We start from the raw sequence: 21,476 nt of genomic DNA on the forward strand, positions 1-21,476 counted from the left end.
TAATAACCTTGTTATTATTGTTTTATTTTACCCCTTTTCACTGCTCTAAAAGCAGTGGGGCAACGCTTCTCCCCCTTAGTGGAGGAGCTGCCACCGTTAGCAGGACAACTTGATGTTCCCGATACATTGATATAACACAGTTTTATTATGGAATATATTTAAAAGGAACAACTTACTATTATTAATGTTACATTAAAATACATTTATGTGCCATTGTTGAAGCTTCCTCAGTCATCACCTGAGAAAGACTGACAAGTAACCTGTCCCAGGTTACGCGCCTGCTGTAGACGCACACATTTTAGCTGCTAATGATCAAATTACTTGCTAGCTTCTACATGCCTCATTCTTGTCTTTTACACATTTATCCATTGATATTTATGCTATGCTATTCAGCTTTATTTTCTTAAAATAACACATACATTCATTTTGACCCGCACAATGATTTTGGAGTCTTTCTCCCATTTGTGCGCCATGAATACATAAGCATGGTGTTTGCCCATTCTAATAGGGCCTCCTCGCATTCTATCACCTTATACAGTTCACTTACACACATATGCAACATTGCTGTGAAACATATATGTTGAGTTGACATATCCAGCCAGGACCTGATCTCCATTGTAGCTCCAATGCAAATGAAATGAAGACGAGCAAGGCAAAGTAGTCAGATTTCAGGATCCGCGAGACCCTTCAATGTCTTTATTTATTTCACATGAAAAATTGTATTTACAACAAAATGCCTGCTCACACACTGGCATATTGACATATAGAAAGAAGCTGAAGAAAAACAAAATGGCTGCCGTGTGTATCTTGACACTTGACCTCCAGCTGGGCTTAGATACACAGGATTGTGGTCCTTGCTTCTGCCTTGCCTCTGCCAACTGGATCTTTATTTAGCAAGTAGGTGCAAAGCGTCAGGACACAGTCAGTATTTTGAATACACATTCTGAGTGGGAAGGACATTTTTTGAATTGTATGTGAAAACATTGCAAATTATAAATTATGTTTGAGAGATTTAAGAATTGTGAAAGTTGGTAAAAGTGGCACTACTGGGAACAATTTCTCACTATTTCGTGACAAGTCGGGGATGGTAGTGAGCATTCATGCACACTTGATATTGGGAGGAAAACCAAATAGGGGTGGGCAAAGGTACAACCTTCACCAGCGAAGTTGCACAAATTGGGAACCTTCACGCTCCATCAGTGAACAAAGTTAACCTACCTCGGGTTTCACAACAGGCGGGTATGATGCTCTCCAACTGGAGACAAGCTAGAGACATTAAAGTATGGGCGTGAGAGCGTGGCGCTGGATCTGGGCCAAAAACGTAACTTCCTGGATGGTGTGCATGGTCTGCGGGGGGGCTTGTGTACAAGGACTTTGGCAGGAAGGGAGGAGGAATAATGTCACGTGGCAGGAAATGATTCCAGAGTAGGAAATTATGGAAGGAGATGTGCCAGAGATGTGTGGTCTCTTTCCAGGGACTACCACCGAGTAGCAGCCGCCCCTGCGCTGCCTCTTGCAGCCTATCAGGCAAGTGGAAACAATTTACAACAAATTTTAAAACAAAACTTGCAAAGTTGCAAATTTACTAACTATGCCTGCAGTGGATACCTAACGTGTTCTTGCCTTTGACATGCTGTTAGCTCTAGCAACTCTTTGGTTCCTACTTTGATGCCTGGTGCCCTGAATCAAATTAGACCTTTCAGTAGGAGTAAAGGCTCTTTCCTTGCAGAGCCAGAGTGGTTGCTTGATGGCTTCACTCTTGAATCCCTCAAACATCGGTGTAACAACGAGTGAGCCACAACAAATGTCTCTCACCTAGAGTGGCAAAATACTTTGAGAATGCCATGCAAGAGCTCTCTTTCTGGAAGTTTGTAAAAAGAATGACTAGAAAATCAAACAATATAAACAAAGAAGAAATGGTAAAACATAAAAACAATACACAAAAATAAAATTACGAAGTCCCTTGAGAAATAGTAACTTACCATGACCAGTGAAGAACTACTAAGTCAAGATAGACTGGATTATCTTTAAAAAAGACACAGACACTGTTACGCATTAGAATCTTGGGAAGTGGAATAAGTGCACGGCCCATTTGGACCATAAAATGGCTAAAAGCGCCACAGGAATGTACTACAAGTCTGGTGTGGTCTGATGATAATTCTGTGAACCTGTGGACATCTACTCCCTATCATCCGCTCGTCAACCCTCCAGAGGATGTTGGTCTTTACAAAGTCATTCCTGAAGACAGTGCTGCCCTGCAGACCCTACAATTCTTTTTTGGGACTCTCATCTTCCTTCACTCTCACTCTCTCTCCAGTAGCACTATGCAGCATGCTGGATCAAATCCCGCAGACCAGTACCATCAACTCTTCCCAATTTGCCAACTCTATATGTGGGGTCGCGTTATAAGGAGAACATATAGGGCAGTCAAAAAGGTGGACCCATGGCTCTGGCAATATCTGACAGGGGAGACTAGTCTCCCACTTTCTATTTCCCTTTACTCCCGTTCCTTCTGTCGAGTTTCCCTGAAGCTTCACCACTCATTAGGCCATGCAAAGTGAGGGATGAGTACGAGGCATGAGGCACATCTTGGGGCTTGATGCCCCGTCATGACAAATACTGACTCCTCTATTAGGCCTTATTGCCCCTTGAAGTGTTCGCCTGTGCTTCTCTTTCGCGCTGCACATGGTGCCATTGTTGAGCCAAGAATGACCCAAGGTGCGTCAAGTAGGATCGGTCCTTACATGGGAACAGTCACAACTGCGGTTGGGCTCTAAAAAGAATTCCCCAACAATTCATTGGCTAATTTGATGGTAAAAGTCTTTGGAATGTCACAGACGCCCAATGGCTTACCACATTTGTCTCTTAAACAGTGGATCATTTTGGTAGATGGAAGATGGGCCGGGACCAAGCAGACCCAATCTGCTTATTTCTGAACATGGTCAATTTTACAGCAAGGCTAGCTTGGCCTCCGATTCCGGGCTTTTCTTTAGTCCCACGTACAGCCAAATTCAGAGATTGAAAGGGCTGGCTGGCACCCTGCAGAGGAACTGAGATTGGACAGTGGAAACCCCAGACACTTGTGTGACATCTTTCATTATCAATATTATGGCTCTCTGGTACCTGGGAGCACACCATGGCAGATGCTCATTGATCACTGTACCATCAACCTTTGAAATAACCCCATTAGGAACGTAAAGGTGTATAGAGTAGTGGGGGGGGGGGCTGTACTGGCTGGGGCACTGCAAGGAAGAGAAATGCACCACGTAAAGTGGCTCCTGTGATTGGTCAGTCCATTAAAGAGATTCCCTTAGTAAGGCTTCGGACATCAGCGCCACCAATCGCAGATCCTCGCAAGATATCACCCTTGGGAAGCTGATAGGAGAAATGTAACTGATTACAATAATGGAACATGAAACTTCTCATTCAGAGGTATTTCAATGAAAGCACATAACGTAAGGAAAAGGTTTCTTACCGAAGCCAAAAACAATGAATTTGGAGATAGAATTCGGTACAAGTTTACATGTCTATAGGTTTCTGAATTTTATAGAATTCACAAAGTTTTCCTAGGGTACACCTGGGAACCTGCAACATTTGCAAGTTTCCATGCATTCTGCTGTGACACTCAAATGTGGAGGCAAATATACTCAGTGCGTGTTAATGCATATTATTCTCCACATTAAAAAATATTTTGCCCATGGTGAAACCGCTTCCCCTCACACCACCACCAATATTGGGGTGCTCAGTTCCTATTCACAACTCTTTCACTTTTTCAAAGGAGCGAAACAATCAGAAAGAAGTCTGTCAATACTAGCAACGTGTACCTTTGGAGGTCTTTGAAAACGTTTGCGGTGTTGCGACCCTGTAACAGCCATGTCCCACCCCAGTATGTAGATATCCATGTGTAAATCTTTTTGAAGTGTAAAACTTCCATTATATGAACTTTAAACGTTGTTAGACTCCGTAAAAAGAAAAACCGTTTGTAGCAAATGGGACCCAGTGATTTTCAAGAAGTTAGTTGGACTATTCCGGACTAACACTATATGGCAGGTAAATGCATAGCATAGAAATGCGCAATAGACACGTGCACAAATGCAACAGATAATCATCAACGTGTTTAGCTTGCAAACATCTGAATGAGGCATAAAGCTACATATAAAAGCTCAGGCTGCATTTAAGTAAATGCCCAATCATGCTCAAAGTGAGACCAAAAATGCATGTGCAGTTTGACTACCTAAAACACATAACATAAATAATTATTAGAATCACTTTCTGATCTAGTTAGTGCATCAAGAAGCTGCAGCTGACAAATCACTTATGAAGTCTGCCTAGTTACAGCCGGTGGTGACCAGTGATGACCGGTGGGGATGAATAATCAGCAATACCTAACCCTGACAAAAAAGGGCAGCAAGCTCTGATTTAGAAATAAGAACTTTGGTTCCCATTTCAAATTTTTGGTGTTTGTTTTAATTTCAGTGTATTCCATAATCTTTGATTGTGCTCTTAATATTTGGGCATGACTGTGGTGAAGAGATCAGTTGGGGGTCAGAGCCAATAGGCACAACCTTGACAACGCGTGTTTTATTCCTGCAGAATGCTGGCAAGTCCTCTAAAGAATTCACCTAAACAACAGAACACTGATGGACCTAGTTGCTTTACACTAGATAAAGAACCAAATACATTGTGTAATTTCTGTTGGGGGAGACAGGACCAGTACAGGAAATGGGCTATGGAACCTTAAATATTATACAATCGTGGCAGAGGTCTTGCCAAGAGCTTCTGCATGCAATGCTTGGACAGAATCTGATACATGATGCGTGGAGGTGGGGTGGTGAAGTGGTGTGGATGGACATCTGATCCTTACCCCTGCACATCATTCCTGTATCATTTAGTGTGCTTATCAGCATCCTGGTACACCATCTGTGATGCTGTGTCTTAATAAAAAGGTACCAACCGGTCAGTGATACCTTCCAAAGTGAACATAGATGCCACATGTACTGTGATTGCAGGCAATCTTCAGAGAATGTGATGAGGTGTGCAGCTGATGGGCCCTCACTATTAGCTCAGCTGGCTAAGGGCAAAGGTCGGGGATGGATCTCTACCAAAGCTATGAATGTCAACATCACTTCACTGAAGTTAGCAATGACAATGTCATATTTGCAAGAATGGGCTTGGTGTCCAGTGGTCTCCTTGCCAACCCTTGTATACACCTCCCCATCCCACCTCCTCTTCTCCCACCCACTCTCAGTCTTTCAGATGTCTTCTTAAATGGTCCATCGGGTGTGCTGGGGTTTGGTCTCATTTTCCGTACACACTCTCATCACTATAGGCCACATACAGGAAACAGTCTTCCTCGTGGTTATCCTGGAAAGGCAGAAAATAAAAGTAAAATGGCTGGGTCAGGTGATCCAAATAATTTGGAACAGTTCCTCTTCAAAGTAGGCCGCATGAACAATGCAGATCAGTGTCCTCACAAAATTAAACCAACTAGTGCCAACACAAATGCAATTATGACCTAATGCACCTTCAATATGGTAATAAACAGAAGCACCCCCAAGCAATACAGTAATCCTCCAACTGGTGTCCTATTTCTAACATGATTGAAAGCCAAAACGTTTTAGTACCATGGAAAAATTGGCTCATGTAAACTCAAAGAAACTGCCCCAACGTTTGTAAAAGCAACAAAACCATGAATCCGAATGAAGTTGGGTTGTGCGTCCAAGATGCGAAACTGGAATACGCACACACACAAATGTGAGTAACAAGGACCCCCTGACAAATTGGTAAAACAATTCCTACTACAGGGTAAATATACAGTAGAAAATAAATTCTTAGGCAACTTGCATCTATTCAAACATAACAGCTTATAACAATTGTAATACACTCAGTGTAAAAATAAAAATGCACAGATATATTTGAATGAAAATATTTAATCTCAAATTCGCAAATTCAATGTTGATATGAAAACGATCATTATTTTAAAATGCAGATTTAGTGACATTAAAAACTATTTTTTAATAACTGTTCAAAACATAATTGATATTCATAAAATTGCAATAAAAAAATAAGTGGCAGAGATTAAGTCTTCGACACTCTATCTTATGTATAGACTTTCTTTAGTATTTTCCTTTTGGAACTGTTTTTGTCAAAGTGAAGGCACAAAATATAGTTGAAACAATTTATGAATAAGAATGTTTATCTAGTGTAATCTCCTATTAGTAATAATATAAAATCATTTGGCTGTAATTTTAATACAACATTTTTTCTCAGTGTATTTTTATTGTTTTCAGATAATTTTGTCGCAATTCCTGACGGAGGCGCACATTGCGCCGAAATGCGCGAAGACTTAATCTCTGCCACTTTTGATTTTTGTTATTGTAATTTTATGAATATCAATTATGTATTGAATAATAATTAAAAAACTGTTTTTAATGTCACTAAATCTGCATTTTAAAATAGTGATCGTTTTCATATCAACATTGAATTTGCGAATTTATTACATTTTTTCATTCAAATATATCTGTGCATTTTTATTTTTACACTGAGTTTATTACAATTGTTATAAGCTGTTATGTTTGAATAGATGCAAGCTGACTAGGAATTTATTTTCTACTATACACACACACACACAAACACACACACACATACACCTGCACGTGCACACACCAAAGTTGAAAAATTCGGAAAGTGAAACTATGACTTCATTGTAAAATAAAAATTAGCATGCACAAATGCAGAATTGTTGTATTTGTTAATAGAAATCGATTAAAATGTCATGCCATAATAATAAGCTCAAAAAATTTAACATTCCCCAAAAACACTCAATAGTTTTCATAACTAATTAATGATTACTAATATTTTCACTATGCTCAGTAGCATTGGCAAAGTCAATAGGTGAGGTTTGAATATATATACTAAACCTAGCAACCGCACTTGCGAATGTCAGTGTTACCATGTGTTTGTACATTTATGCCTATGTTACTGTGATAACAAAAGCATTTAAACAATGCCTGCTGCTGTAAAAACATAAGAAAAAGTTTCATATATTTCTATAGAAATCATGTAAAAGAGAAAAAATTGAAACTGACAAAAATGTAATGATTCAGTTAACTTTTTTGGATGTAAAACAGTCCCTCATTCAAGCCAATAAAACCACTTCCTAGAATGCTCACATTGATACACAAAGCATCCAAAAATGTTAGGTAAGAGATGTTTACTCTTCTGGGGTGATTCAAGATGTGGCTAACAGTCTCAAAGAAATGGCTAAACGGGGTTGGCCCAAACAAGTCAATGGCTGTAAGCGCTGGCACAAAGACCTCTCTCTTGTAAATTGGAAATATGAGGTTAATAATTAAATGGGCTGTCAAGCTAGACCCAAAAACACCTATTCGTTGGGGTCCATTATTTTTACATAAGGCTATGTACACATAATTGCAAAGCTTTCCAATCTGATTTTTTTTATTTCCAGTTTATCAAAGAGTACTTTTCCAAAAGACTACAAAGTAAAGAAATCTATTAAAAAGACAAAACATTTTTATAATGAAAACAAACTGTTGTGAATAGAAATTAGGCTAACTGCCAGAAAGACTGTGGGAGGGTCTTACCTCATATAACTGCCCCATGGTGGCACTAGTCGGGGGAATGGTGTTATTCACAAAGAAAAACAGGGCGTCCTCCGGCCGCAGGTGTATACGCTTTCTGATCAGGAAGTAGAACTGTCCGACTGTGGGAAGAGAAGGAAGGAGAAATGGTTGAACACTACAAGCACATGTATCAAAGCCCTTGCTGCTGTTGGTGTAAGATGTCCTAACTCTTTGAGAGCATACAGGAGTTTCTGTCTAAAAGCAGAAACATCGACGACTCTCCCCATCTTTAACATATATCAAATAAATGGTGCGGCATAGACTTAAACAACAAGGCATTACTCAAGAATCAGTTTACTTTCCGATGGCATTAACATTGCATTTTCTGACTTTCAGGCTTCTACCATTAAGAAGGATATTCATATTGAGAAAGGCAAGAAACTGAAGCTCACGATTCAGTCAAGTTTATCTTTTACTGTATTACGAAACATCATCTATTCACAGCGCACTTGTCTTTTGGCCTACGTATTTACTTAGGGCCATATGTACAGAGAACTACTGGTCACAAAATATGGATTGCAATTTGAAAACAGTATTTTTGTGGCCAGTGTGGTATAATGCAAAGTCACCTATGTAGAAATAGGTCAGTTCTTAAAATACTGAATCTTAATGGGTCGCCATTCGACACACCTGATGAATGTTAATGAAGTAGTTTGCAAATTGTGACCCACCACGATTCATAACGATCACATTACAGGGACGGGGGCCTACTCTCAAAAAGGTTTTGTCAACATTCACAAAGAGAGATTGGTCTCTTTTAGACCTTTTTCAGTTTGCAAATGGGTTACCACTACCTTTGTGTAGTCTGTGATGTATTAATGTTTAGCAACCGGATTTCGGTCAATTAGTAATTAATTTTGTTCCGAATCGGTATTTGGAAGGGGCACCCTAAACACACCCGATTGTACTGGCAAACACAAATTGCAATTCGGTATTGTGTTGCCAAATCACAATTTGTGTTTGTTAAATACCAAAAGGACTTACTGTGTTCACAAATGGCCCGATTTTGCGAATGAAACCCTTCGCGATTGCAAAAGGCCTTGATAAATCTGGCCTACAATATGTAAACTACGAAAAGCAGCTGTAAATTGTGGATGGCAATTGCGCACCAACGTTCAGCAAGCTGCCTTTCATTTTGCGATGCGACGTACGTACTAATAAGGCACATCCAAAAATGTCCGTTCACTGGTGTTGTAAAACGGGCTACTTAAGGAACATTAATTAGAAAGGTTGCGCTATATAAACCTATGTCATTGGCTTTAAACTAAGGGATGTTAGCCTGGAAGGAAAAGTAGACGACCATTCTTGTGTTTGCATTCCTGAATGGGAAACCTTTTTTTTAAAGCAGCACATGTTCAAGGAACACGTGCTGCTTCCAAAAAACAAAAATGCTTCCATATATGGGAAGACATCTGGAGAGCAGGCAGAGGTCCTTTGGCCACATAACACCATTTCCAAAGGGGAAGCTGACTAATGAGGACAGCTTCCCCTTTGTGAATGGGCTACCACCTTCTTTGAGGTGGCAGAAAATATTCACTGGTTAGCAACCACAATTGAGGTCACACACCACTCATGCATCTCATTGCGATTCCCTACTGGGGGGTAGGGGTACCCCCTTCATGTTGCTTTGTAATTTGAAATGAGTTGTAAACCCTCCTTTTGTGATTCAGAAAGGTTTTTTACACATCAGGCTCTTTCTTCTCTATCCATACATCTACTTTCCTTTCTAATTCTGTGTTCTGTCTATCCTTATCTCTTTTTCCTGTTTGAATTTTGCTTCTGTACTTTTGTGTGGGTCTGTGCTATCTATCTATCTATCTATCTATCTATCTATCTATCTATCTATCTATCTATCTATCTATCTATCTATCTATCTATCTATCTATGTCCCTATTGCTTTATCTATATATCTGTGCTTGTTTCTTTTCCCTCGGTTTATGTATTTAGATATATTTGCATGTATCTAGCTACCTCTCTACGTACTCTTAGCTCTCCTATTCTGTGTAATCATTGATCTATTTATTTGTGTGTCTTCTTTTTTGTGTTGTAATATTCAGTCATTTCTTTATTTATGTGTGGGCTAATATTTTTGTTGCATATTAATCTATTATTACACTGTTGGCATTACCATGAAGCCACATGTCTAATATTTCTGTTGAGTTACCTATTTAGATAGAGCACTCCAACCATCTGCTAACCCATCCTCTGTTCTTTCTAGTTTTTGGTTTTTGCATGTCTATTTAATTGTGTCTCTCATGACTAGATTTTGGAAATTAGAACAAGGAACTATCTACTATTGGAATTGTTATACAATTGTTTCTACTTAGTATTGGTGAGTTTCGGATATACATAGGCACCATCTTGGTGGTGGTTTCTGCTTTTAAACTGATAATGACACTTCACAAATGTTACCTTTTTCCACAACGGTAGGGACCATTTAATCTTTAGACTTAGCCTATCCTTTTTCAGTGGCACAAGTAAATTACAATTTCTTCGCTTATACTGTCTCTTTTCCCACCCACTCCTTTCTTTCTTACTTCCTAAATACCATTTTCTAAAGAACAACTTAAACGCATGGTATCCAACTCTCAAGGGTTTTCTTGACACCCTAACTAGACTAACCCTTGAAAATCATGGCATCATAGATAGTTACGCATTTTATTCTGCTCTTGTTGTTGTAGCCCTGAGGAAGTCGAAGGGTGATGACCCAATGATGAAACGGCTAGATCTATCACCTGGCTGTGACTGTATCAACCATTGATCAGGCTTATCTGATTTGGTTTACGACGGGAGCCCCGTTCCCCGCACACCGCTGGATGGCTATGGCCGCCATGGTATCTGACACTCTGCTGATGTATCTTGAACCCTGCTGAATACGCGCTATTGAGTGCTGGCTCCCCGGAGTTTGGATTAATTCCATTTCCTCGCATCTCAACCTACTAACATGTGGATCCATATGACCTGTTTTGCCTGACCACACTACAGCTGTGTCTATTTAAGTACCCTGATTTGCGCTTTTCATCTTTTTATCTTGTTACCGCCTGTGTTCTTCTCAGATGCTTTATATCCAGGCGCATCTGTTCTTGTGTCCCACACTTGATCTGACTGCCCTGATGAAGGTGTGACCCATATCCGGGTTAGACACAGAAACGCGTGTTGGCGCTGGAGAACCACGTGCCTCCGTTTGTTTCCACCTTCCACAATAAAAAGATACCTGAATGATTACTAATTACTTGATCTCCATTATGTACCCTTTGTCATGAGTTCTAATCAGCTTTAGTATTGAAATGATTATGTATTTTGTGTTTGTGTAATGTCTCATATGTTGAACTCATTTTGAGTTTTCAGAGTGCATGAGTATGTTTGGGTTTGTGGTTGTTAGTGTGTATTGAGAGTGTGTAAGTGTGGGACCACCTATATATCTATTTATGTTAGAATCCTATCATGTCATATGTCATTTTTTTAAAATTTTGATAAAATGTTATAAATAAATACCATATATTTTCTTTATTCCTTTTTCCTACCTTTTTGGGGGAATTTCTCTGTTTGTATGGCGATGACTTAATATATCAGTGACTTTTGAGCGCTTTATAAATTGTATTCAGGCAGTTTGGGTCCTTCATATCATGAGATATGGAATGAATACATTGAATTAAAGAAGGTCTTCAACCGCCATACACTCTCGAACTCTTGGGCATTATTGTTTTTGCTCAGGATAAACACTGATTGTTACTTATAATTTTGGGACTTCTTAGCCCACAGAATTCTTTGGAACATGGGTGGCCATTTCCCCTTTATCCTTGGGAGCATTTAGAGGAATTTAGGGAACCTTACTTACTTTATGGTTGTGTGCAGAAATTAACCCAGCCACGCTCAGCACTGAGGTGGTCTATTTAATTTGTTTGCTTGATGTATATAAATTATCTATAAATGTAACTGGTATCACAATATTATTGGCATAACATAAATATTGTGCAACAAATATAATCAACAAAAATATTGCCCCATTAGAGGTAGTGGGATGATATTTTAGTAAACAAAATTTAGGGCAAGATATCTAGGTCACAACATGTTACTGTATATGGTAGTCTGAGATACAGTGTATTTATTTGTGGCGTTGTCTAGTAACTACTTTTGAATCTGCCTAATGATCTGGTAATTAATGGGCCCTTGTATTCAAATTCCAGTTTTTCGACTGGACACACCCAGGCTAATGTGCCTTACTCATTAGAAGACCGAGAAGTTACACTTAGTGAGACCCAGGTCAGAGCAATGATTAAATTCTAAAGCTCTTTTCTCGTCCCCTTCAGCTCGTTTAGGTCTCACTGCATCACCATACCCCCTACCACCGAACCTCAGTCCAGGCTCACAGCTGTCGGGACATGTTTATGAGAGACCGGCATTCTGCCCCATGCACCCTGCCTGCTACTGCCATGTCACACGTTTTGTCCACTCATATCCCAATACTGTCCAGCCTGATACTTAACACTTGCTCCGTGAGACCTAACTTTGTTACCCACTCCAAAGATACAAGTGCAGTCCAGCTAGCAGTAAGACACTGGCCACCCAAGCCCAATACTACTCCAAACCAAACACCTGACTCTGGTCAACTAAGACATACGATTACTCCAACCACAAAACCTAACACCAACCACGTATGACCTAACGTTGTTCCCCTAGTCCAAAGATATAAGTGCAGTCCATCCAAAAACTAATGCTGGCCACCCCCCAAGAACTAACACTATTCCAACCAACATGCCTAACTCTGGCCACTCATAAACAAACATTGTCCACCCATCACAAGGAAATAACCACAGTTTGCTCAAAACAAAACATTGATTCATACAAATTATACCACTACCACCTAACATTTTTCCAAACTCAAATACCTAACACTGGTCCTATAAGCCCTTACATTGCTCGCCCATCCCACAGATATAACAGCAGGTAAGCCCAAAACAAAGCACTGGTTACTGCAAGCACTAACACTGGACCACAAGATACTCTTTTCTTCCTGTACCAAACACTGCCCATGCCATACACAACAATGCCAAACTACACAGAAACATATGACAGCAGTCTAGCCCAACATACAAAACTAGTCCCTCCAAGAACTAACATGGAACCCTACAACTCAACAGTGGATATTGCCACAAGTACAATACTGATGCCTCCAAGCCAAAACTCGTATCCTGGAAAATCAACACAGGTTCAGATGATGAACAAACTTTTGTTTCCTCGAAAACACTAATTCTTTAAGAACTTACTCTAGTTTACCCAAAAGCTAACACCACCTACCCAAGGGCCTGCACCACTGCATATATAACACTACCATTGCTCCTCTTCCATATGCCTCCCTCTCCAAAATCTATCACTGCTGCCTGTGCAGAAAGTGCAGCCTGTCTAGGCGTGCCCACAAATACAGGAAGCAACACACAGGAAGCCTACCTGTGAGGTCAGAGGGCACCAGGTACTTCCTCTTGTCCAGGTCTGGAACCCTGGCTTTGGGGGCCTTCTCTACGATGACCTAAGATGGGTAAGAAAGGCAACAGTGTTTGTCAGAATAAGTCATAAGAGGAATATGTCAGATCAAAGGCAACCGTGATCTAGATATATTATGTGATGTAATAGTAACAGACATCAATATCAATGAATATAATGCTTAACATTAGTAATAGGAGCAATATGGTAACAATAATATACACTAATACAATGGTAAACAGAGATATTAATTCTAATAAAAATACAAATTGCTATGATTTTGAGAAGACAATTAATGACAATATTATGAAACCAACAAAGAAACATTTGATAAGGATTAAGGATATTAATAATATAGTCGATTCAATCAATAATAGTAATGAAAATTATATCTTACTTATACTTTTTTTAGAAACAATAATAATGACAGTTTTTGGTGTACCCTACTAACTGCCACACTTACACTGCAGCCACAGTAAACAAAAGTTTAGCCAACAAAAGCCTTTCACCTAAATTAGCACACCGTAGAGCGTTTATGTGCTAATTAAAACACAAATGTTGACTGGAGTGTTGCATAGTGGAAATGCACTTTGGGTAGAGGCCTCTGAATGCCTCACACCTTCTTTGCTTCAGCGAAAAGCTACAAACTATTTGTTTCAAAGAGATTTTAATTCAATCTTACTTTAACTTCTTTAATCTCCTTATTTTTTTATTTTTGATGAACTCAGAAGCATTTGGATATTGGTTATGCTTGAAAATATTTCCAAGTAATAAAATAAATATAAATATTAATCTTCCAAAAGAGCTTAATCCCCATCTAGCATATTTACTTTCTGGTATATTTCCTTCAACGCATTAGGTATACTAAACCAAATTGGTGATACCGCTGTGGGTGAAGCGGGTGACTCTTCTCTTTCATCTCCAACGCTACAAACGTTGGCTCATAAGATGATCTAACACCTTGCATAGGTGCAGTCATTGTTCAAGATCGCCCGGTTCATTTCTTTGAAAAGCAACAAAAAGCTTGAGTGATGCTACTGATCTGACACTCACAGGTGATATTTAGTCCTTTTCTAAGGACAGGTGAAGTATCACTCACCTTGATCCCTGGGATTCTGACCTTGTTACATGAAAACTTATTCTAGATCAGTGGGACCTGAGGATTCCCATCCCACTTTGATTTGTCTAGTATATAAAATGAGATTCATGGGGGCGGGTGCATGGCTGTACTGGATCAAGCCCAGGTGGAATGGAGTCTGGTCTGTCCACTGGCCATACTGTACATTGACCCTCTGACGCAAGTGCATTTGGTGTCCCCCTATTGGACTGGCTTACATTTTTGTTTTCAGACGAGGGAGGGGGGATGTCAAGTTAACTCCTTGTCTGGGAGAATGTAACTTTCTAGAGATGTACCCCCTGGCTGTTCACATTCAGAGATTTGTTACAATATCTAAATTCACCCTCTGACTTTGTTGCTCTGCTTCTTGACTCCCTCCACTTCCTGTGAAATCCAGATCCTCCTCCGATGTGAAGATCAGGATTGTTCAGTGCTAGGATTCAAGGATCAACTCAGACCTACCAGTCTACAGAAGCGCCTTTTGGTACGATCAACCACTGTCTTGTTTCCTGTAAAACGTTTTCGATGTCTGACCTGGTTACCGACACCATATGCCTTCATATTTCTGTGATAGAATTCGGAAGGTGTTGCCTGGCTGCTGTTTTGGAAAGTGAAAGCAGGTGCAGATGACCTGCTATCACTGGCTCAATAACACTTCCGGTTCATTGCAGTAGGAAGAGGGTTGTGGGCAATGGGATTTATAAAGGTATCTGGTTGATTTCAGGGCTGAATCTTTCTTACAGGTTTTCCCAGGATAAAGGCCTATTATTTGAAAGTAACCAAATCCTTTTTCCCTGGCCCAGGGGTGAATGCACTCATGGAAGAGGAGGCAATTGAAGGAGCCAACATTACCCCTCAGCAAGCAACTGGTACAAGTTATTTTTATTAGAAAGATGGTGTCAGGTGATGGGTGGGGAGAGCCCGGAGGCACATAGTGGACTAAAAACCAAAAGCATCCCTGGCAAAGATGTCCAAACCAGCCCTACTCCCTTCCTCTCTTTTCAATGATGCTCATTCTCTCTCTCTTTCTCTTGCCTGCTTTCACTATCTCTGTGTCTTGACTCTCTCTCCCACCACAGCACTCTCCCTTTCTTGCTCCTCTTATACGCCTGCTGCGACTGCTGCTGTAAACCCTGGGGAACTGTAAAGAACGACAGTGTTGGAATTCTCTGACCCTCAAAAACCCCAATGGTACTAGCCTGCAGAGAAATACCCATGGGACAAATGGCCAGTCCGGCCTTGCCGACGTGCGCTTTTGAGTAAAGCACTAGCCTCCTGCTGCAACTTAGGACGCACTATTCTGCATCGATTGACTAGTCTTAGCTACCCCAGATATCCTGCGGAAGTCCTGGCCTCCCTCCAGGAATTCGTTCGATGCTTCCAGAAGCATACACTGTAGGCCAGCATCATTAATACAAAAAGAACTGATGATGCCCAGAATGCTGAACAAATAAAACATTCACCCCCAGTCACAGATTTCGGTTAAATCCATCATTTTGTTGCACGCCACGCAATTCCAGTTTAGACCCAGCAATATGCAAATCAGTTTTGAACCTGCTCCTCATGGGAACAGTCCAGCCCGAACTGCCAAGCCCGGTCTTCCCTGGACCAGAACTGCCAAGCCCGGTCTTCCCTGGACCTGAAACAAGCATTCTGGGACCGGTTTTGGGGTGCAGCATCAGTAAAGGCTGTACCTGTCCCTTCCTGCACATAACGTTCACTGTGTTTTAACAATCATTGCATGTTGTTTTTGTTCTGAGAGCAGGATCTTTTTGTCTTTACTCCTCCACCCCACCTCCTCTGTGACCACCATAATCTGCAGTCTTTGATCTCTGTCTTCCTTGTTGCCAGCTTGCAGGCTGGGACCAACGCAGGGGACTTTCGATTTCCGTGTGACTGAGTATTTCTAGTTAAGTCTGGTTACAATACCATGATTATGTTGATAGCTACACTTCCCCTCTGTGTCTCGCCCCATACCATATGTTCAATCACCCTCACTGTGTTGTCCCGGTGCTGTACTCCAAGGTGAGTGAGGAAGGGAATGTCCACTGCATGATATACAGGCATATATCCATGTCCTGAGTGACCCAGCTGCAGGTGAAACTGATTTTTATGGGCCCAACTAACATGCTAACCTAGTGTGCACGCAGTGGCCTTGGCCTGCCCATGGCGATGCAAAGAACCAGAAATGGTTCCGAAATGACACATGAAGAATTCTCTCTTTTTCGACTTGGGACTACTGCCCATGTCCTGGGTCATTAACTTGAGGCGTGGTGGCAATACACCGATCGATGCAATGCAATAGTCCTGACTAGACCTTTTTCTGAGTCAAAAAGGAGCGTGGCCTCCTGGCCACACTCGAGTGAAAATGTCACTTGAATGTTGCAACCTGATCCTTGTGCTGACATACAGTGAGCGAGAGTACATTGTGTATGTCAGTCTCTGGAATGTATCTTTGCTGGGCCCAGTGGGCTCCATTTTGGATGACCCCTTGGTTAGTATGGCACAAGATGGAGGATGAATAGAGCTTCTATCTTGCAGTATTGCTTGTATGTCTGAAGCACGAGGGTTGAGACCAAGGCCCTGTGGTAAGGAAGGGAACCTTTAGAGATTCTATGGGAACCTTTTAGCAAGGGATTGCTGATCAGATTTTCCTGATCAGTGCCATTTTGTGGATGGCAGGGGAGAGGACGTGAGTCACCAGACTCTGTAGTCAAAGGTAGGAAGGTTTTGAGGCAGGGCCTGTCTTTTTGCCTGCCTTTGACTGCTACTTTAGGGTGGCTGATGACAGCCAGATGCAGAGGCTTCACAACTGATTGTCCTCATGTTTGGGATAGGCCTCCATTGTACGAGTATTGTGACTATCTGCGGTGAGAGCCATCACCTTGAACAAAGGTCGTGCCTACACTACAGCTTGAAAAAGACATTTAAAAGTGAACCCCAAGTGAAGGAGACTGCAGTCTCCCTCTCTTGGTGTGAGGCCTGGCACTAGAGGGTAAGGCATGTCCTCCCTCATCTCTCTGTGCTGTTACACTGGAGGTGAAGGCCTGTCCCTCCCTGTCTCCAAGCGTCTGTCACTGGAGGTGAAGGCATGTGTCTCCCTGTCTCCCAGAGTCTGTCACAGGAGGTGAAGGCCTGTCCCTCCTCGTCCCCTGGTGTCTGTCACTGGTGGAGAAGGCCTGTCCCTCCTCATCTCCCAGAGTCTGTCACTGCAGGTGAAGGCATGTCCCTCCACGTGCCCTTGTGTCTGTCACAGGAGGTGAAGCCTGTCCCTCCACTTACCCTTGTGTTTGTCACAGAGATATCTTAAGGATTTTGGGGACCATGGACCAAACATATTTTGGGGGATTCCTGTTCAGAACAGCTTTGAATTTATGATCCAATTTTAGCCCCTGTTTCCCACGCCGTTTCCGCTTCCTCAGCTGCGTTAGCGATCCAGTTTGCATCATAGGCATTAGCCTATATATTCCCAATATAAACGAACGTGCGCAGCCGACAGCAGTAGGATTTAGTGTTTCCTGCCCTGCTACTAGGTTTTTAATACTTTTTAAATTGTATATGTGTGGCTGGATTACTCTGTGCTATTTAACAATTTCACCTACCTACGCGCACTTGCACTTTACTTGATTTTGCTTGCACCTCCTTAGCTGCTCCGATTCGCATCTCGCTTTTCCTCCAGTCCTGGCACGCCGCGGCTGATACATGGATTGTGCGGAGGGCTGGGGCTACTATCGGGCTCCTCACTTCCGCCCAAGCAGTTTCCGCCTCCTCAGCTGCGTTAGCGATCCATTTTGCACCTTGACATATTGTGTGTCCGTTCTCTGTTTCGAGACCCGTTAGGAGTCTGTGCTGGCGAAGAAAGCATTGTTGGACTCAGCTTTCAATATTCTCACGTACATTTAATCTAAGATGTTGCCCTAATGGATTGGCGAAATATACGAATGTAGGATACAGAGATCCTACTGAAGTGCTCATATAAGGACCCACTTCTCTGTTTTTTCGACAACATACTTGTATTTATATCTTACCCAATACACAGCGCATACGAGAAATTTAGAGAGCGGCAATAATACTCAGGAAAAGGGTCGCAATTGCAATTTAAATAATTGTTGGTGGAGAAATATTGATAGTATCCCCTGGGTGTAGCGATATTGGTCTGATATCTGACAGGTCCTGAGGAAGGTGGTGCTCATCTATTCTTCAAGCCACCGAAACGCGTCGACCAATGCTATTCAGATCCTGCTATATGCAGTTGCTTTAAGTGATCATGGAGACTAAAAAACAACTTTATGTCTCCCACTTTCCAGATATATGCAGTTATGAATGTGGTATGAGTGCAGTTGAAGAGGTATGATGTGTGGTAGTTTGTTGGAATGTTTTTCCTTGTTGTCTCTTTACCTGGGGGTCTATGATGTTGACACATGAAAATGTCATTATTGTTAGATGGCGACCTCAGAGGAGCCTGGAAGGGGTTCTGACTACCCTGAGACCCACCCTCGAAGTATCGTAGCCGGGCACTGGCGGGAGACTCCCCAGGGGGAAGAATCTCGTATCTAGGATCGTACTTCTGGCACCACACGACACAGAGTGACCACACCGGGTATTCTTAGAAATCAATCTTTATCAAGTAGGTTATCACTGCAAATATGTACAAGGTGAGCACGGGCTCAATGAGTCTCGGAAGGGGTAGGGGGTAGCGGGACAGTCTCTGGTAAAGGTTCAAGGCAGGGACGTATCCGGCGCACAGCTCACAATCCTCGAGCTGGGGGATACGTTGTGGTGGTCGGGGTCCGGCGGGACCGTGAGAGTCTGTTGGAGCCGCGAGTCACTCAGCGGGCTCAGGTACAGGTTCGGAGGTCTTACGAGCTTCAAGGAGCCGCGAGTCACTCAGCAGGCTCAGGCACAAGTTCGGAGGTCTTACGATCTTCAGGGAGCCGCGAGTCACTCAGCAGGCTCAGGTACAAGTTCGGAGGTCTTACGATCTTCAGGGAGCCGCGAGTCACTCAGCAGGCTCAGGTACAAGTTCGGAGGTCTTACGATCTTCAGGGAGCCGCGAGTCACTCAGCAGGGCTCAGGAGGGTCCAAGTTTCAGGAGCCGCGACCACGTCGGCAGGCTCTTGTTGTTCCAGCGTCGAATCTGCCGGACAGACCCAGAGCACCCCTTGTTATAGGTCGACCCCTCTTTGATGTCCGGAGTCTGTGCAGGCAGGGGTCTTGTCACCTGGGGGTCGCTTGTCGGGATTTCCTGCTATTGTCTTTTGATCCTTTCAGGGCCGGGTCGGGAGGAGTCCCAGACACCCAGCAGGCACGGAGCCAGCCCTCAGGGAGGCCGGAGGGCCGATCGAAACCCATCGTCCCAGGGGAGTTCAGAGGTGCGATAGAAACTGCTCCTCCCTCTCTCACCCCCTGGAAGCGTGATGTCCTCCAGCCGGAGTGGCGCCTCTAGGCCCGGGTCGCGCTGGGGCCGGGCGGCCATCTTGGTGCATGAAGTGGGCACGCGGGCCCGGGGTGGCCGAAAGGGGAGAGGCCATGGACGGGGATGTCCGGGTCGGTGCGTGTGTCCTGGTGGGGAGGGTCGGCGGGGCCGTGTGCTTGGGCTGCAGGTACCAGGTTTCGGTGGTGCGGGGGCACGTCGGGCCTTTCTACGAGGCCGGGTCCAACACGCGTCCCCCCCAGCTGAAAGCCGGAGAGAACTGCCCATCATCTTGGGGGGTTCTCTTCGCGGAGGCGGAAGAACCGGGAGAGGCCGTCAGCGTTGGCGTGGCCCATACCAGGGCGGTGTTCTACGGTGAAATCCATCCCCTGGAGGGAGATTGACCACCGCAGTAGCTTGGGGTTTTCTCCTCGCATCTGCATGAGCCATCGCAAGGGCCGATGGTCAGTTTGGACTCTGAAATGGGTGCCGAACAGGTAGGGTCGTAGCTTTTTGAGTGCCCAGACCACGGCAAAGGCTTCGCGCTCTATGGTGCTCCATCTCTGTTCTCGGGGCAACAGCCGCCGACTGAGGAAGGAGACGGGCTGGTCTAGGCCTTGGTCATTCACTTGGGACAGGACGGCCCCAATGCCATGCTCGGAGGCATCGGTCTGGACTATGAACTCCTTGGCGTAGTCGGGAGCCTGGAGGACGGGGGCAGTACACATGGCCTTTTTTAGGGCATCGAAAGCTTCCTGGCAGGCAGCCGTCCACTGCACTTTCTTTGGCTGTCTTTTAGACGTGAGTTCTGTGAGAGGGCCGACAAGGCTGCCATACCCCCGAATGAATCTTCGGTAGTAGCCAGTGAGTCCCAGAAAGGCTCGGACCTCCGTTTGGGTGTTGGGTGGTTCCCAGGCCAGGATGGCGTCGATCTTTGGCTGTAGAGGGGCGACCTGGCCGCTCCCGACCTGGTGCCCCAGGTAGACTACGGATCCTTGCCCGATCTGGCACTTGCTGGCTTTTACTGGGAGGCCTGCCTGGCGCAGGGCGGTTAGCACCCTCCGGAGGTGCTGGAGGTGCTCACTCCATTCTGAACTGAAAACAGCGATGTCGTCCAGATATGCCGCGCTGAACGGCTCTAGCCCGGCCAGGACCCTATTCACCAGTCGCTGGAAAGTGGCCGGGGCATTTTTCATCCCGAAGGGCATTACGCGGAAGCGGTAGTGCCCATCGGGGGTGGAGAAAGCGGACCGCTCCTTGGCCCCTTCGGTGAGTGCAATCTGCCAGTATCCGCAGGTGAGGTCGAATGTGCTGAGGAACCGAGCTGCCCCTAGTCGGTCAATGAGTTCGTCGGCTCGTGGAATGGGGTGGGCATCGGCTCGGGTAACGTCATTGAGCCCCCGGTAGTCTACGCAGAATCGGAGCTCGGGGGCGACACCGGGGGCCGCTGCCTTCGGGACCAGGACCACGGGGCTGGCCCAGGGACTGTCAGAGGGCTCGATCACCCCCAGGGTCAACATCTTCGAGACTTCAGCTTGAATGCAGGACCGGACCTGGTCAGGGACCCGGTAGGCTCGGTGTCTCACCGGCGGGCTGTCCCCGGTGTCCACGTCATGAACACACCAGTTGGTGACCCGGGGGGTCAGGGAGAAGAGGTCGGAAAATTGTCTTAGGAGCTGGCGGCAGTCCGCTTGTTGCTGGGCAGTGAGGGCTGGGGAGAGGTTCACTCCTTCCACGGAGCCATCCTGTTCCTTGACACACAGGAGGTCCGGGAGGGGATCCGACTCATCTTCGGCCCCGTCATCGGTGGCCAGCAGGAGGC

At 44.0% G+C, this 21,476-nt stretch overlaps 1 protein-coding gene across 1 annotated transcript in view; it reads right to left on the minus strand.

Moving 5' to 3' along the window:
- Window positions 1-661: 661 nt before the first annotated feature.
- Window positions 662-21,476, minus strand: part of LOC146812888 (gamma-aminobutyric acid receptor-associated protein-like 1) — a 32,014-nt gene continuing 11,199 nt past the window's right edge. Inside the window, exons 2-4 of the mRNA XM_085619959.1 lie at window positions 13,092-13,170; window positions 7,605-7,723; window positions 662-5,364 (exon numbers count right to left, since the gene is read on the minus strand). Of these exons, the coding sequence (XP_085476085.1) occupies window positions 5,299-5,364; window positions 7,605-7,723; window positions 13,092-13,170 (264 nt within the window). The 3' untranslated portion in view covers window positions 662-5,298. The remainder of the gene's footprint in view (window positions 5,365-7,604; window positions 7,724-13,091; window positions 13,171-21,476) is intronic.

The sequence above is a fragment of the Triturus cristatus genome, chromosome 7, assembly GCF_964204655.1.
Source record: "Triturus cristatus chromosome 7, aTriCri1.1, whole genome shotgun sequence".
Taxonomy (NCBI): Eukaryota; Metazoa; Chordata; class Amphibia; order Caudata; family Salamandridae; genus Triturus; species Triturus cristatus.